General features: G+C 44.4%; 1 protein-coding gene across 1 annotated transcript in view; it reads left to right on the forward strand.

The window, feature by feature from the left end:
- The window catches only part of mpp7a (membrane protein, palmitoylated 7a (MAGUK p55 subfamily member 7)), a gene marked incomplete at its 5' end in the record, with an annotated part of 82,979 nt that overhangs the window by 29,510 nt on the left and 35,369 nt on the right, over window positions 1-18,100 (forward strand). Inside the window, 5 exons of the mRNA XM_035998315.1 lie at window positions 7,539-7,620; window positions 8,125-8,210; window positions 8,855-8,929; window positions 11,047-11,243; window positions 11,910-11,974. Coding sequence (XP_035854208.1) covers window positions 7,539-7,620; window positions 8,125-8,210; window positions 8,855-8,929; window positions 11,047-11,243; window positions 11,910-11,974 — 505 coding nt within the window. The remainder of the gene's footprint in view (window positions 1-7,538; window positions 7,621-8,124; window positions 8,211-8,854; window positions 8,930-11,046; window positions 11,244-11,909; window positions 11,975-18,100) is intronic.

The following is an 18,100-nucleotide window of genomic DNA, read 5'->3' on the forward strand; positions in this document are numbered from 1 at the left end:
AAGATTATTTTTTGGGCTTTTCCGCCTTTATTTGACAGGACAGCTAGGTGAGAAAGGGGAGAGAGAGGGAGGAAGACATGCAGGAAATCCTCACAGGTCGGATTTGAACCCTGGACCTCTGCGTCGAGGCATTAACCTCTCAGTACATATGCGCCTGCTCTACCACTGAGCAACCCGGCCACATAAAATACCTTACCTTAAGGTACTGTATCACATTGATGCAAAAATCATTAAAAAACTACAATATTGTGCAAAGCAGACATGAAAAGCCCCCTTGTTTGTTCTTATGTGTGTGTGCTTGTACCATACAACACTCAGTCCAGCAGCTGTTACACCACCCTTGCAGCCTGTTGAGTTGTGAATGTGAAAACATGCTTGGCTTCCAAAGCCACATCTGAAGCATTCCCTGATCCTAATCTCATGGCCCTCTTAAATAAAATGTCTTCCTCCCATCATGTGTAATCATAAACGTGGACACACATCCCGGCACTCCTGCACTTTTCCGCTTGGCTTTCCGAGAGCTCAGAGAGCTAAGAGAGCTCAGAGGCTGAATGTGGGCATTGTTGCCCGTCGGGCCGGGTGTTCCTCAGCGGCCTTGCTTCCCAGCCCACTTTGGAAATGAGAAGTGACATGTGAAAGTGCTGTTTTCTTTACCCGGGATAACGCCGGTGAAAACGCTAAACAATTCCACAGCAAAGATAGAGCTCTCTCTGTGACACAACTGTCTCTTTGTATGTGCTCATGCAGCTCATGCAGGGCTCTCAGACAAGACACACACACATGACTAATAAATATGACTAAATATCTGGCACTGTCCAGCTTGTAGCAAAGAGACGCCAATTCCACTCAGTCTACATGGTGATTCATGCGGACAATATGGAAAGAAATACACACATTTGGGGAGATAGCCACACAGATTCACACACTCAAATTCACCGGCACCTGTCTGAAGTACTGAGGTGGGCTGCTAAGTGTGTTTTCATAGCAACTGGGTAATGACTTGTACTAACATTAAGGCTTAAAGAGGCAGAGGAGGAAAATGAAAGAGGGGGTGGAGGAAGACAAATGAAGGTAAGCCGTTCCGTCACAGGGCCCTCTGCATTACATTACCTGGCAGCCTCTCATAGGAATCTCTCCTTCTCACCATAATTATCATAATAATGACCTGCAATTTTCCCTTTTCTCAGTATACTTGTTAATTACGGCTGGTAGGTCAAGACCGGGGTTACAGAAATAAAAAGGGAAACCATAGCCTGGTTTAGTGTGATAGGGAGACTAGGAATGAAGAAGTAAACGGTAGAGTGGGGAGTAGCTTTTATTAGTTGCAATCACAAGTGATTTAATGAAACAGGTGGAAAGACTTGCACCAGGTAACCTTGAGGGGATTGGCCAGCAGCGGCAGCTCTGTAGCATCAGTTTGAAGAATATATGATAGATTTATATCTAGGCTCCTGCTAATTCTTTACAGCAATGTATTAATCTTTATAGGTGACCATAACGCTCAATGGATTTTCTGATCTTGACCGAATACTCTAAAATGTACATGATTGCACTCCTTCTGAGCAGCACTGGACCCTATGGCGTTTGAGTCCAGCATATTTACGAGTTCTTGCATACTTCCTCGGTGCGTGGAAAAGTCATGTGTGTTATGTGCGGGGGGCTCTATGCCATCTCAGTGAGGTAAGATGAAATGACACACTCCAACACCAGATATGATTGGAGGTAATTGTATTTTAATGTCCAGGAGGCCCATTCCCACATTGAATTTGGTTTTTCCATGGTCGACATCTGGTGTAAAGAACGCCAGCATGTGTTTCCACTACACTTGTATTTATACCTCTAAACATAGCAGTCAACAGCAGTCGGCAGGAGTTTATTGTCGCTGTTACACTTTTGCTGTTAAGTGACATCATGTCAAAACACGTCGGCCTCTCTGCCCGGGCCACTCGCGTTTGTTTTCCCTTGTCGCTCTCAATTTGGAGGGAGAAATAATGTTTGTCAAATGCCACAGTGTTTGGTTCGGTTCACGGGGCGATGTTTTGAGTGGTCGTTTCGGGCCGAGGCCCGTGTGTTTGAAATGGAGCACCATGCTTGTTTTCCCTGGCAGGTTAGGAACTGTGGAGTGGCTTTAGTTGTGGCCACGGCTAAGGTAAAGAAATCCTCGCATCCTTTTTTTTTCCACTGTGGCTCTTACTAGACAGGCCACACATAGCTTGCCCTAGACCCCAAGACGTGTGATGAGCCAGGCCAAGACAACTAGCCAGCCCTCTCGTCATCCATACAACCAGAGTACAAGCCAGCCAGCTTCCATCATGTCATCCAGCCATCCATCCAGTCCATCAGCCAGAGGGCACTCTAATTGCCCCATAAAGACTCAGCTTGCCAGGAAGTCATTGTAGCCAATCCCAGCCAAGCTAACATGATGAAACATTCAGTTTGTCCTTCTCCTCTTATCTACTGAAGTTTCATGGCACTACTGTGCGCTGACAGTTCCCTGGACAACCTTGCCTCCATTCCATTCCCTCTAATAAACACACTCACATACATGAGGGGATCCAAATTTCAGTCCCTATTCTCTCTCTCTTTTCTGTACTGTATGAGGTGTGAGCCATTTGTCATCACATACTTAATGTGGCTGCCATGTCGGCATGTGTGCTCCAGTGCATGTGCTGGGAGGGCCTATGGCTTGATACGGGCAAGCGTCGCTCCAGCTCTCCTCATCACACAGCAGAGACTAAGCCGTTGCGTTTTGGCCAGCCAAACAATAACAATCAGAGGCATTTATGTGTAAGAAATGGAGGAATAGAGCTGGGAGCAGCGGCTGCATATGGAGCTGATCACATTAAGAGTGGAGGCTTCGGATCGCCTTACTGATGACTAATTGACCACAGCTAGGAGGCGCTCCTCATTCCACAGTGACCCTCCTCTCGTCGTCTCTGTTTTGAGTGTGTGTTTCTGTGCCTTCTGCCCTTCAGTGTTTCATTTCTGGAGAGACTTGGTCTTTCAACTCTATTTTTATACTCATCTTAAGTGCAAACTGCAGCAATGGTTGACAACAGAAAGAGAGAATCAATCCCTAACAACATCACCATCTTGTGTGCGCACCCTGCTATCTTTGTCCATGCAAATAGCGCAGTTGAGCCACTTGATGGTTAAGTGGCGCCTTGTCTCTAATTGCTAACATTGCGTAGCCCATTCATCAGGCTTAGTGACTGTCCAGCATCAATCATCCAGTCTTTTGAGGTTTCTCTTGGGCCAGTTTGGCCTGAGTTCAGGTAGAAGCTCTCATAGAAACACACACGCAGACACGCTTGCATGCACACAAAAACACACCTACACATGCTGTCACTCATGCGTGTATGCGCTTTGACAGACGTAGACATTACCCTTCTGACTTCCTGAACTATTTCCATGCGCAAGGAAAAGTTTGAAATGGCTTCCATGTGCCAGTAGGCGTTGAAGGCTCAGTGTAAACCTAGCCATCAGGTTGTGCTAATGCTTAGCTGCTACACAAGGAAGCCCATCTTGGTGCTTGAGGGTATTTACCTACCTCCTACCTTATACCTTGTAACCCCCCCCACACACACACACACACACACACACACACACACACACACAAAGATACACACACATCATGCAGAATATTTAGGTTCTAGCCTGACTTTTTCTGTATTTGTTTAACAGAGCAGGGACTCCTCATTAGTGGCCATGCATGGCTGGATGCTGATGATAAAACCCATAGGGTATCAAGGGGGAGGTGATGCTGAGTTCAGGATGTTGGATTTGTCCTCCTCGTACCAGCTACCTCTCAGTGCTTCCAAGGCTTTCGACATGCCTCCAGGAGAGGCTGAACTACCTCTGGAGGATTGAGAGAATGAAGGCTGTAATGAGGTGGTGGGGGAAGTGTGGCACTCTCGAAATGATTAAGGATTGGTAAAAACCTGGGAATGGCGAAAGAAAAACGTGAATATGTGAGGTGTTGTTAAATATTCCAACAGTTTGTGGTCAATTTGAGCCCCGGCTACTTTTTGCCATCTTATACTTACCTGCAGAAAATGAGGGCCAGAGAGCCTACACTGAGGTGAACTGACCTCGGTGTGTGGAAAGCCTACACTGTTTGCTTTAATACTGAGCAAGGACTTTTCTTTTTCTTTCTGCTTCTACTTTTTGTCTTGTATTTTTGTTTTCCACTTCAAGTTTGTGCCTCTGCAAAGATAAACCTAAATGTCTCTGTCAATTTATACAGCGAAAGTTGGTATTACCGTAACCATAGGTCACAACGGAGCCAATCTCAACAACGCGCCATGCAGGTTTGAAACAGAAAAAAAATATATGAAGATGAGACAAGTTTTTGCCTTTTGCTTGACATTTTTGCCTGATGGAGGTAGTAGTACTAGTACCGAAACATTGCCATTAAATTTAACTATGCAAGTTAGACAGTGTGCGGGAGTTTGTTTCCAGTTTTGGAACGACTAGTCCCTCTCCTACGCACCACGTCTCATTTCTTTTCTGTATGTTCATTTCTTATCTCTTTAATTTATATTTTCTTCTTCTTCATTCACTCATTAAGTCACTCACTCACACTCTTTCTCTCAACTCCGACCACCACTCATTTACCCGGTGTCTACCTCCTTCACTTCCCTCCCAGGCATCTTGTCAGTACTGACTCTCCTCTGGTCTTCCACTTATCCTCAGGTCTGGCTCGCTCGTGTTGCCACTGGAGCGTTTTGGCCTCTCTTTTAGTTTTTCTTATCAGGCAGTGCTCATTTGGCTACTGTACTGAGTTCAGTCTGGGGTTGGCCAGATTAAGAGGGAGGCTCCCCCTCCCTTCATAAATCCTCTAGTCCCTTGCTGCTGCCTTGGCCTGCCTGTGTAGGCCCATCACGTTGAAGAGCAGTGGGTCAGATGGGAATCGCAAAGATAAAGGCTTTAAAAGAACTGCAGCTTTAAATAACTCCTTGTTGAGAGTCAGTGAGGTGTGAAAAAGAAAATTAGTATGGTACCCGTGTTTGTTTCTCTACTGGTGTAAAAACACATAAAGCACGGTGGTTTGGATAAAATGGGCTCCTTGCTTCCCAAAGATCTGGGTTCACGACCCCATCCGTACGTGTTTGCATGCTAAATGTGCTGCTCTATAATCACCATTGCCCCTTGCAATAAAAGTTGTAAAAGTGGTGTTTCTAAATGGCATCAGGTTTTCAACATGTGATTTAAGCCATATGTGTCAAAACACGATTTATATCTACACACCATATGTGAGCAGATTCCATAGATAGGCATAGACATGCGGTGTAGAGCACGTCTGTGGAGATTATGCACACAGCCCATTGTCGTTGCAAAATTATTCCAAGGCTCTGTCTCTCTGCTGTTTAGAGAGCCTTTAGACTGCCACCAGCCACCAGGGTCCCCAGGGGACACAATAAAAACATCCATCATACCACTGGCCATCAGCCAGCTCAAAAGAGTCTGAAAGAAAAATCAAAAAGAGAAAGTTAATGACCACATGTCTGAATACTTCTATGAGATTTCCTGCATACTCCCCATTTCACCCTGTTGTCTGTCACAGTCTGTCTCTTTCCCTGCAGCGCTCTATTCCTTCACACACACACACACACACACACACACACACACACACACACACACACACACACACACACAAAAGGTCTCTCTGTCTGTCTGGGGGTCATTGCATCACAGACAGCTGCTTTAAGTCACACTAAGGGGTTATATGTGACCCTGACACTGGGCTCTGACAGTGCCTTCCCCTCTTACTGACCCGCACCACTGATTTCACTCCTGCTGCAACCTCTCAGGTTTCTTTAATTAGCCCCATTATTCTATTATGTCCGCAACTATCTGCAGACCCTACCACTGTCTTATCCTGATGTCCTTCCCCATCTTCACACTGCAAAGGGCCTTGAGGAAACCATTATCTAGGAGAAAAACCATTAGGTGTGAATAGGTCGTGAAAACAACCAAGATGACATGCTAATGGCATCTGCAAAGTGGCACAAACCAGAGGCTTCTTTAGCCTTTGAGGAGCTGTTTATATATATATATATATATATATATATATATATATATATATATATATATATATATATATATATTTCTCCTCCTGTGCTTCCCATTGATGGTAGTAGCCAGAACTACTTCGGGCCTGTCGGAGGAAGGCAAACAGGAAAATGACACAAACCGCAGCGGTGTGACACATGGCAAGCTGTTGTTGCAATCCAGCAGTCGACCTGGGGCGGCAATGAATTAGGACAGCTGTAATAAAGCACGCCTGGTGAGCGGGGTGAGGAAGGCTTCGAGTCTGTTCCTTTTTTTTTTTTTTTGCAACAGAAATAAAAACAATCTTTGGGGATGATGGGAATAGCAGCTAAGAAAGGGTGGAAGGATGAGTTTCAGGCCCAGACAAACTACGTGTCGACTAGACGCCGTATCTGTCTGGTTCGGGTCGTCAGGCCCAAGCGAGGATGTGTTAGCTATCCCATTCCCTCCTAAATCCCAGCCAGGCTGGTGCCTAAATGGTGTTTGTGGGAGGGCTGTGACAGGTTGGCACCCATTAAGCCGATTGTTTTATTGTAAAGGGAAGAGGCTATTTGGGTTTACTGGTAAACGCATCACAGCTGAACACTGTCATTTCAAATAAGGAAGTTGAAACCCTATACTCTTCTCCGTGTGTCTTTCTGGCTACGCACCAAGCCCATAAAGGACAGGGAAGGCTTTAGCAACTGTGTATGTGTGTGTGTGTGTGTGTGTCTGTGTGTGTTTTGAGTCTGCTGCCTCATACCTGCTTGGCCCTCACCCCTCTCTGTCCAGGCCATTGATGCCTTCTGCAACTACTACTGCAGCGACAGAGTGATTCAGTCTACCCATCCTGATAGATAATTTAATGTGAAATTGTTGGATACTTTTCCTTGGCAAGTTTATATAGTCATTTTTGTTAATCTGTCAGTGTTTCTTTGAAGAAATGTGTGGAAAATGTAGTCCTAAAGATGCAATTAAGTGGAATATTGATGTTAACCTTTCAGCTTTTTTCCCCCCTGTACTGATATCCCATTGATTTACATGTTAAATGGGCTCTAACTGTGTTGTGTCCCAACAACCAACAAAAGCATTTATATCAAAGGAAGTGGAAATGCCATGTCATTGTGTCTTGCCGTACTTAGCGTGTATTCATTCTTTGTTTCCTATCAGTACAGACATATGTGGGAGGTACAGTAGAAAGATCACAGAAGACGGCCCACATTATTTTTGATGAAATGGGTAGTGTGTAAACTGAACCAACTGCTTCTACCTGCACCATGCCATTATTTTGTTTATAAAAATACACTGTGAAAAGCTTCCACCCCCCTAAATCAGACACCATAGATTTGTCGTTTAAAAGACGTATCTATTTTTTCCTGGAAAAGTAATCATTAATAAGCCATTTTGGTAACAAAAAGCATGAACAATGTTTGCAACTTTAAAGCAGAGTGGAAATACAGTGCAGTTCATCCAATTCGTCATTATTCTCTGTGATTGTTTTGCAGGGAGCAACGATAAGGCGTGACGATCACACAGGAGCCATCCTCGTGGCCCGGATCATGAGAGGAGGGGCAGCCGACAGAAGTGGTCAGTTTAACTTCTTTTGTCTACCAAAACATTTGTATATGAGTCAAGTTTGAAAGCGATTTCTCTCACAACAGGATTACGTCCAGTGTAACATAGAAGGGATTTATTCAGGAATATCCTTGCACCTGAATCCACCAGTTCTGTGCCATACGTTGTCCTTTTCCACTTTGTAAATATGAACACGAATGACATGTATACTGCCAAGCTCTGCTTGTTGTCCACATGTTTTCTGTTTGATTTTGTGTTCATTGTGTCCATTCTGTTTTTCAGTTTTGCCACAGTGACGCCAAAGGCAAATTTCCACATGTGTGGACAATAATGTCTTGATTCTTTTCCAATCTTAAATGCCACCACAACGATAAACAGTAATCTGGTGTACTGTACACATCCCCAGGCTTTGTGAGCACTGGACTTTTACACAGTAGCTCACTTATATTAGGACATTAGAATAATGAAATTTCAGTGTGATTGTAGATATGTTAACTTTGTGTTTGTGTGTGGCAGGACTGATTCACGTAGGAGATGAACTAAAGGAGGTCAATGGAATCCCTGTGGATGACAAGAAACCAGAGGAAATCATTCGTATTCTGGTAAGCCTCGTCTGTTTGTGCGTGTGACTGCATTCTGCCGTGTGTGTATGTTCTGTTCAAGCGTTTCTCCCGTGTTTCAGCTCTACTCTCTTGGTCGAAAATAACATTCCTTGTTTGTCATGGCAAAAAAACCTCCCCCAACTCACCCAGGACCACGTGCCTCGCATCACAGTGCTGAAAACTCTGGCCATTCTCTACAAGTCTTTACTTGCCTTTGAACCACATGCATCGAGCCACACAATCCCTCTGGATGAGATTGATGCTTAATAGTTCCTCCAGGCTCCGCCACAGGCCTCAAATAAGCTCCGCCATGGGCCTGAACTCTGCCAGGGGAGACAACTGGAGAGGAAAGAGAGAGTCTCTTAAACTCTGGAGGCCTTCTCAGACACAAAGGCCTCCGGAGCTGATGATAGCTTTCAACACTCCTCCTTTTACCCCCCCCACACATGCGCTATCCCTGCCAAGGAGAGTCATCCAATCCTAATAACCCTTCCATTGTTGAAAAGTCAAACAGTGCTTTGCATTATGTGACTTTCATTGGATTAGGTGCTTTGTGAAATATTTGCAGGACAGATGAGTGGTGTTTCCACCCCCTCCCTTTGTACCTAAACTGGTGTATCTATTTTGTCTTTCCCAAAATTCAGGCCCAGTCGCAAGGAGCCATTACCTTTAAAGTTGTCCCATGCGTCAAGGAGGATGCGCCAACCAAGGAGCAAAAAGTAGGTCTTGTCCTGGCTTAAACATTGTTTTTGATCTGTAAGGAAATAATGTATGAACAAGGAAAGAGAGGTGTAATATGGTAACGAGAAGAGGGAATACAGTAGTTAAAAGGAGATGTATCAATACTAATACAGAAATGCTACCTGAGTTTCAGTACCAATAACACACTAGGGATACCTTACTTCTGCATGTTTTTCTACAAAAACATTTTTTTTCTAAAGAGAAATCCTGTTTTAGCTTAAACAAGCCCCCTTCACATATTCAAATGCATTCAAACTTAGACTCACTACCACACCCCACTGCTTCTGTCGGATTGTTGCTCCAGCATCCCTCTATCTTTCCCCCCATTTTATGTATGTTGATATCTAATAAATACATCTCTTAGCCATCCAAAACGTACATAACCGTAGTCACTAACTCTCGTTTTGAAGGGTACACCGGACAAGTAACAGCTTCACTCGTGCAGCTCAAAGTGTGTTTACCGGAATTCATGGAAACAGAGAGACAGTGGCTTCAAAAACGATTCTCCCACCTTCACTGTGTTATAAGGTGGTCTGGCATACACCGATTACATTACTGCATCCTTACCAGATGCCCGGACCACCTCAGCTGACTCCTTGTGCGCCACTTTGCGCCGGGTGTAAGATAGAGCCTTTAGTGTTACGTTACTTTTTAAATGTTGTCTGAACACATGTAGATGTACAACAACTTTAAGACTTTATTAAAGAAAAGGTAAAGATGATCTGTCCAGACATTTAACATGAGCTTTAGCTGTTGTGGTGTTGAGGTTTGATACCCAGCCACATGTAGGACAAGATTATCTCCATTCATGTGGACTGCTGCACCAGGAGACAGTAGCTAGTAGCCATCCATTTTGAGGGCGGTTTAACTGCCAATCCAACCAGCACTCCATCATTCTCACCCATTGTGGTGCTGAGGTGATAGACTATTTCTCACACACTCTATCAGTAGTAGACAGAGGCTGGATCAACTTAAATCTCCAGGGTTCGAAGGCGGCTTATCGTTACATACAATGCAGCCCACCCTGCATGTAAGAGAAGTGTACAGGAAGGGTGGGCCACTTACATCCTTTGTCATCGTGTAATGGTTGAAACTGTCTGGCCGTTTGATATATAGTCCGCCGGTGCCAAACACTCAGCTACTCCTTCAATGAAAATAGCCTGTACGCTTACATCAGGTAGTGTAGATGCACCAAAGGGCAGCTAAGTGGCTGAGTCTCTACAGGCCAAATAAACTCAGCCAAGAGAGAAGGAGATTTCAGTGTGTAGATGTATGAGTGTATTCTGTCGGAGGTTTTAGCAGCCAAAGCGGCTGTTATGACCCAAACAAAACATCTCTGTCTGAAACATAATTTTACTACATGGCACAAAGCACTCTTTAAATCAACAGGACACCGAAAAAATGCAATCTCTCCCCCTCTCTTCCTTGTTTTCTCTTCTCTCACACATACCCACTTTCCTTCCCTCTCTTTTCTCTTTCCACATGTACTGAGGTGTCTTAGGAGTGATAACTCATCTTGACAGAACTCAATTTGGACAGAAGATGCAGCAAGGTGCTGTAGGTTGCAGCTTGCCGCCCACACCAGGGAAAAGACGTCAGAGATTTTTCCGCTATAAGGGCCAACGTCCTTTGTGTTGATGATTTGCATCCACCCCCACTGCCAAAGCCAATTAGACCAACTCCTTAAAGAAAAAAAAACAACTTTTTGTTTCTCAATGTGGAAAGATTGCTGATATTAGATTGTGTTTAGAATAAGAGAACGTCAGCGGGTGGAACAAAGCACTTCCAACTGGAGCCTCTGACTCAGGAGATGTTAATTCTCGCCACACTTGGAAGATGGTGACAGGGCTTAGTCCATCCTAAGTGTTGAGGGAACCACATGCAGAAACTTACTTGGCTAGCAGTTGCAGGTTTCAACTTCTGATTGCAATGACCTTTCTAGAATAATCAACCTGAGTGTTGGTGAAGCACCTTCTGGGGGTTCACGCTCTACGCAATGGAGGGAAAAGTCATTAACAGTGAACCGTGTTTTCCTGTTGTGCCCTCAATCCAGCTCTTTGTTGTCTTCCCCGCCCCTCCTCTGCTGTACGTCCAGGTATTTGTGAAGGCGCTCTTTGACTACGACCCTAAGGAGGACAAAGCCATCCCATGTAAAGAGGCTGGACTGGCCTTCAAGAAGGGCTCTATCCTTCAGATCATGAGCCAAGATGATGCAACCTGGTGGCAGGCCAAACACGAGGGGGAAGCCAATCCCCGTGCGGGCCTAATCCCGTCCAAACAGTTCCAGGAGAGGTAAGAAACAACTCCACTTAGATCAGCCTGTCCTGTCTACCGTTCCCTCTTAACAAGGCTGGCCCAAACTGTCTTTACTGCTGTCACTGTCGCACACGTTTCACCCTCTTTCTCTTTCTCTCCTCATTTTCTCAGTTTTTTTTGTTTTTTTTTCTTGCTTCACACGCCAGAATATTCTGGATTTCCGCACAATGTCTGGCCCCGAAATGAGTAATGACAGAAAATGATAGTGCTGGTACTGATCCACTTTGGATGGCAAGTAGATGGAAAATCGCACATCAGTGTGCGCTCGGACGGCCGCACTTGATGTGCAACACAGAGCTCAGGAGGCCGGGGCAGTTTCTTGGCACCGTCCAAGAGCATCGGAGGAGCGAGGGAAAAAAAAAAAAACACACACACACACACACACAATAAAGGGAGGGAGCAGAGCAAAAGAAAAGAGAGGAGATTTACACATTCAGATTTAACCCTGCAGTTTTGTTAATAGCAAGTCTTCCTCACTCCGTCTCCCTGCTTTTCTTTCACCAGTCTCGGCTGACGGAATGAAACTGGTTGATATTGAAGCATAGCAGCGAGTGTTTATTATTCCCTACGCGGTCATGAAAACTGATGGTTTTATTGTGCCTTTTTCTCTCTCTTTCTTTATCCTCCTCTCTCTACTTCCAGGAGATTTGCCCTGCGGCGACCTGTTGCGACGCTCCCGCCCCAGAAGACCTCTAGTCGACGGTCATGTAAGCATACATTATCTGCTGTGATAGGCCCTAACAAACCAACGGGTGAGTGGGTTCGGAGGGGGGGGTGTAGTGCAGATGAAGGGATAGTAACAAACAAACCGTGGAAGCTAGGAATGTTATTAAGGACTCATCTCTGCACTCTGAGGCGACTGCTGAAGCCTGTGGTACAGTTGCACTGCTTCACGCCTGTCATCAGAGGAAGTGGTGTGTCTGGATTTACCTTCCTGTCTGCTCCATGTTTTACTCTCACAGTCTCTTGCCAGACTCTTTTCTCTGTCCCCCTCTGTCTGTCCATGTGTTGATGTGGTCTAAGTCATGCAAGGGCTTTAATGCGAAGAGGGGAGGAGGTTTGCCCTCTGGAAAACCTCTCAGAGCCTTTACACCTTCCAGCCAACACACCAGCCTGCCTACCCATCCAGCTCACCTCTCCACATCTTAAAGCGCTCATTGACGGATTAATGATCTGATGCTAGACCTTCCGAAAGCGATAGAGGCGCAACACTGATCTGCGGAGCCCATTATCACGAGCCTGTATGGTGAACCCAATCCTAGCCAGTCAATGCTGCAATGTTAGGGAGAACGCATCAGCAGGAGTAATGTGTAATGTGCTAGAATAAGCCAGTATGTGGGAGATCAGGAAATGGGGGGGATTATAGCTAAATTACCCTTATAAATCAAAGATTGTTGATTGCTTCGTAATGAAGACAGAAGACATAAACCATGGTACACAAGAAAAGGACAGCAGCAGGAACAATTAGGTATGACCTACAGACCCTGCAAATGCTGGCAGGCTTCAAGTATTTTACAGCATAACTTTGAATTAGCCAGCCTCATTTTTTTAATAGAGGGCAATTCTGAACAGTAGGGGCTTTGATTGTTATGCTGTGAGCGAACTTTACTGTCAAGTTTAGAATGACTGTTTTGGGATTTATGGCCGATTACATTTCAAAATGTTAAACTGAAGTGCCAATTGGGATGTCACACAGTTGTCTTTTGCTGTAGACCAATCAATCAAATCAAAATACACAACTGTCTTCAAAAACAAGCCTGCAACCGAGGAATGTTAATTTAACAGCAATAGTTGAACATCTTCTGCACCTTCACTCCCATCAGCCACCAAAAAGAGAAGTAGGCCTAAGGAGTGTGCAGTAGAGGTCTGCACAGCAATCCAGTCCAAAACAGTAACAGTAAGATTTCTGTTTCCCAATAACTCGCAACAACGTAGAATGCTTCTTTTAAAATATAGATTTTCTCACGTAAGAAAAAATACGTTTCAAGACGAAATTGGCCAATTTTGCACATTTGAAAACTGTGCCCACCTGTTGCGGCTGCTGTGTACGCCTCAATCGTTCGCATTCGACATTCTTTTGCACCTGACTGAAAATCCCTGTAAGTGATTACCTGAAGTCTCAAAATGACAAAGACATTAACTATGATTTACAAACAGTTGCCAAATAGCAATTTGGTTTGTGTATGGTGAGCTACAGTGCATGAACAGAAGCCTATCCAGTTGGCATTGTGACTGAACATTACAATCAGACTGCATTTGCGTGCCTGTAGCCATGGAGGAGGGAAACATGGAGCTGCCAATATCTGCTGTGGGTCTTTGCAGAACTTGTGGGCCAACTCGGCCCACACAGACCTAAGTCGACAGTTTAATGACATCACGCTCTTTAAACTGAAAATGATTTTATAAAAATGTCCCTCATGCAACAAAAAAAATGATCCATATGTTATCCTACATATCGCCGCTGTCGGGTGAAAACCTTGTATGTCCAAAACCGTTGTTTTTCAGGAAATGAGAAAAGGCTAATTTGAAACTATTTGATTGAGCTGTTTACCTCAGACGAAGTCAGGCCAAATTGCTTTGTCACTGTTTAAATATTTGAATAACCCACTGACGGACCTAAAGGGGGACCAATAGCATTGATTTATGAAAAACAAAAAGACGAAATATGGCGATACAAGGTTTTTGCCGGACAGCGACAATACATTCCATATTTTACCTCTCTGCTTCACATCAGCTACAAGCTTATTTCCAAATGCCTCCTTTTCTACACAACTTTCCTGTCCTCCCTGCTGGTATCCTTGCTATATATTTGCCTATATCTTTATATTCCTAACCATATATTTAGGCTTAATAAGAGTGCATAGGTTGTCCTCTGCAATGTACAACATGTATCCCTCCTTTCATTCTGCATTTTAAAACATATGAACTCTCTGAAAAATACACCCGATTTTACTTAGCTTTATAGGTCTCACAATGACCCCATTGATCCAAAACCTAGTTCTTATAGGCCATATTTTTCACCGCAGATTACCACTGTGGAACGAACATGTACTTGTTTCCCTCAACATGGCGTCGACCCCTTAATGTAACGTGACTTTTTCAATATGTAGCTCCGAAATAACCAACAGAGCTACGCTGACCACCTCTAAACTTAGCATTAGGAACTTTTACCTCCGATTTTAAGCTCCCGGGTGAATTATGGATGTTGTCATTTCCTGGTTATGTTCAACCGCGTACTGGCATGCATGGTGCACGATGGCCAAAAATAGCCTGCTAAAGAGTTAAAGACAGACAGTGCTGTACTGTTCCCTTACTATTTCATTTTAATGGCCCAGTTCCTCTTATGAGTTATGGGATTTGTAACCACCCCCCACCCTCTCTCTATGCACAGAAGGCAGGTGTAAAATGTAGTAGAGTCCGCTGCGGCCCATACCAAAGGAACATAAGTCTCCTTTTGAGCTGTAGCTAAACTTTCTTTGTTATGTCATACATACTGTAAGCATTAGTTGTTTGTACAGCAGCAGTAGTAGGAAGTCCCTTGACATGGCCCTCTCACTACCAGATGAATAACTGTGGAATGATAACAGTTCACTCTTTGTTCTTGCACATTCGTGTCTCGGTGTTAAAAAAAAAAAAAAAACTAAATTAGAGAAAAATGTTGGATCGAGTTGGAGTATTAAGCAACGAGTTGAATAAAAGTGAATGGTGTAAAAGAAAAAAACGTTACAAAAGAGGAAACGCAGGAAGGTGGAAAGAAATGTTATGGATTGACTGAAGGAGGAATACTGTAGATGGAAAGGGAAGCAGTCGAGGGGTCACTTTCTGTAACCGATGTGGCCCTGCGGAGTCGTGGTGGCTGGGTCAAGAGAGATGGAGGGAGAAAAAGTTTGGATCCTGGCCCCCTGGACGCCGGACCGGCTGGGCCCTGGGGCCATAAACTACAACCTAATTGAAGGATACCGTGGAGACCCCGCTGTTACTGAGCGGAGGACAGAGGTGGTGATTGAGGAGGGGGTGCCTTTATCTCTCTCTCTCTTTCCAGCCCGGGAGCTCTGTCGGCTGGAACAATATTGGTGTTGGCGAGGGGCTACGGCGAGTATTGCTTAACCGTGTCCATTTGCGCCTAACTTTTGCAAGATATAAATAATCCCTTTCCTCACTGTTGCTCTCGCAGCTTTCATGGATTCTTCCTCGGTTATGAAACTAATGTTTAAAGTGCCATCAGTTCAAGTCAATTATTAATCTGGTACAGGGTTAGATCAACTATTTTACATCTATTGTTGTCAACCTGGCATAGGTGCCCCCCAGCTCCCTTCCATCAATATCTGGCTCTGCTTCAGCTTCCCCATCTGTTTTCTCTGAACATACTAACGGCTCTCTGGGCTTTCTTACAGCATGTCTGTTCCTCTGTCTGACATGCAAACCTCTCCGCTGTCTGATTGTTTGGTTTGGTTCGCAGTCTGCCAAACACGTGGACACACTTATCGCTCACCTTGGGGTCTTTCTACGTCTCTCTCCATACATTTCAGCACTATCCCTCTCACTTTCGCTCCCTCTCTCTCCAGCGAGCGACTGAACCATTTCGAAATGCTGCCCAAGATCGGTCTTGAGTGGCCCTGAACCTGGCCCTGTGTTCAATTTATCAGTCCATTTCATTTTTAAACCCTTACAGAAGCATAAGTAGATTTTGAGGGCATAATGGGTGAGGGAGAAAAGTTCCATTTTATTCTCAAAGGTCAGAACCAGATAAACCTAGGAGACCACCCTTGAGGTTTTATAGATCAAGTTGTGATTGTTTCCCTTTGTGTATAAATTCCCTGATTGAGTCATTGTCAGTATCCAAATGAGTGTCTTGTAACATTTTATATTATATAAAGTCATCTTTTTAATACAGACCAACCCTGCTCTGTGTTCCATTCACTTCCTCATCTTGACTTTGAATAATCAGCTCTGCATTCGAAGGCCGAAAGATGCATGACAAAGATCTCGCTCTATGTCATCTGGAAAATTCCACTGGTCTCATGTTGGTTGTTTAAAAAGGAGAGAGATATAGCGAGCAAGAGAGAAAGTGACAGTGTCCAGTTTGTTCAAGGAGAAGGCCATCTATATGCTGGCTGCGAGGGTGACATCAGCCCATAACTCAGGGCCATTTACAGGCTGCTGACTAGGGGTCATTCCTTTGTCTCTTCCTGCAACATAAGGAGAAGCAAGATTGTCTTATAGCACTGACACTGTATGTTTGACTGTGCCAAGTATAATCCATACAACTAAAGTATAAGCCAAAGAATAAAGATACCCACAATTTTATTTTTCTCTAATGGGCAGCACAACTTGGATGATCGTTTATACTCGTGGTGATGATGACGAGGACAATAACGAGAATGGGTTTGTGGATGACCTACTATTCAACGTTCAACAACAACGTTACCTTCACTTCACCTGTTTAACTGACTTTAGCAGTTTAGATAACACACTGCCCTGCATTTACATTACTGCTGTTGGCATTAAAAAAAAAATTCTGACTGTTTCCACATTGGCCTGGCAGCCACAGACACAGACCTGTGCAATTATAGTAGAAACACTGTGACCGTTCGCGTCTCTTTCCTCTCCGTACCTAGTTGCGATGTTGTCATATTGCTGTGTTTCCTAATAACTCGCAACACCGTAAAATGCGTCTTTTAAAATATCAATTTTTTTCTCACATAAGAAAAAATATGTTTCAAGCCCAAATTGGACAATTTTGCACTTTTTAGAACTGTGCCCACCTGTTGCGGCTGCTGTGTATTCCACAATCGTTCGCAGGACTTTCTGTTGCACCTGACTCAAAATCCCTGTAAGTGATTCCCTGGCATGCAGTCTCAAAATGACAAAGACATCACTTGTGATTTACAAACAGTTGCCAAATAGCATTTTGGTTTGTGTATGGTGAGCTACAGTGAATGTACAGAAACCTATCCAGCTGGCATTGTGACTGCGCATTACAATACAGTAAGACTGCATTTGCATTGCTGTTACCATGGAAGAGGAAAACATGCTGCCAATATCTGCTGTGGGTCTTGCACAGCACTCGCACATTAGCGGTTTAGATAACATACTCGACTGTCCTGCAGTTACATTACTGCTGTTGGCATTTAAAAATATTCTGGCCTGGCTGGGGTTCCCGTTGTGGTGGCCTGTACAATTATAGGGCAAACACTGTGACCGTTTCTTTCCCCTCCGTACCTCCCCTCCATAGTTGCGATGTCGTCATATTTCCAGATTTAGCAGTTACGATGATTAGTACAATGTTATTATAACCAATAAAAACAACAGCAAAAACTACAAAAATAAGACTCAAGTTGTAATAAACTAGAATGATCCTTTAACAAACATTACATCCGCTCGTCTTTCTGTTGATTTCATCCATCCTTTCCCTTCATTCCAACACTACCCTCGCCTCTCCCCTTCTGTCATCCTTTGTGGTGAATCTTTGGTATGTGGGCAACATGTGATATAGGGGGGGGCTTGCAGCACCCAGTAAGCCTGGTTAGCTGACTGGCACCCTGCTTGACGGCACAATGAGAAAGTTGGCGGCCGCAGTTTGGGCGGCCATGGCTCCCTGCGCTCAGTAAATGACAGGCTTGGCTGCCACCATCACTGCAGGCCTGGCCACTCACGTACACATCATCATGATCATGACTTCAGCTCGTTCTCACTACTCTCAAAATGTTTCTTTGGACCAGCGGGTGAAATGCGCTCTCAGAAAAGGCACAGGACAAGGTTTCCCAGCATTTAAGCATTTTGAGAATAGGCCGTGCCCTGTCAATTTACATTCTGCAGTGTTATCACATGGT

This window comes from Sander lucioperca, chromosome 23 (assembly GCF_008315115.2).
Source record: "Sander lucioperca isolate FBNREF2018 chromosome 23, SLUC_FBN_1.2, whole genome shotgun sequence".
Classification (NCBI taxonomy): Eukaryota; Metazoa; Chordata; class Actinopteri; order Perciformes; family Percidae; genus Sander; species Sander lucioperca.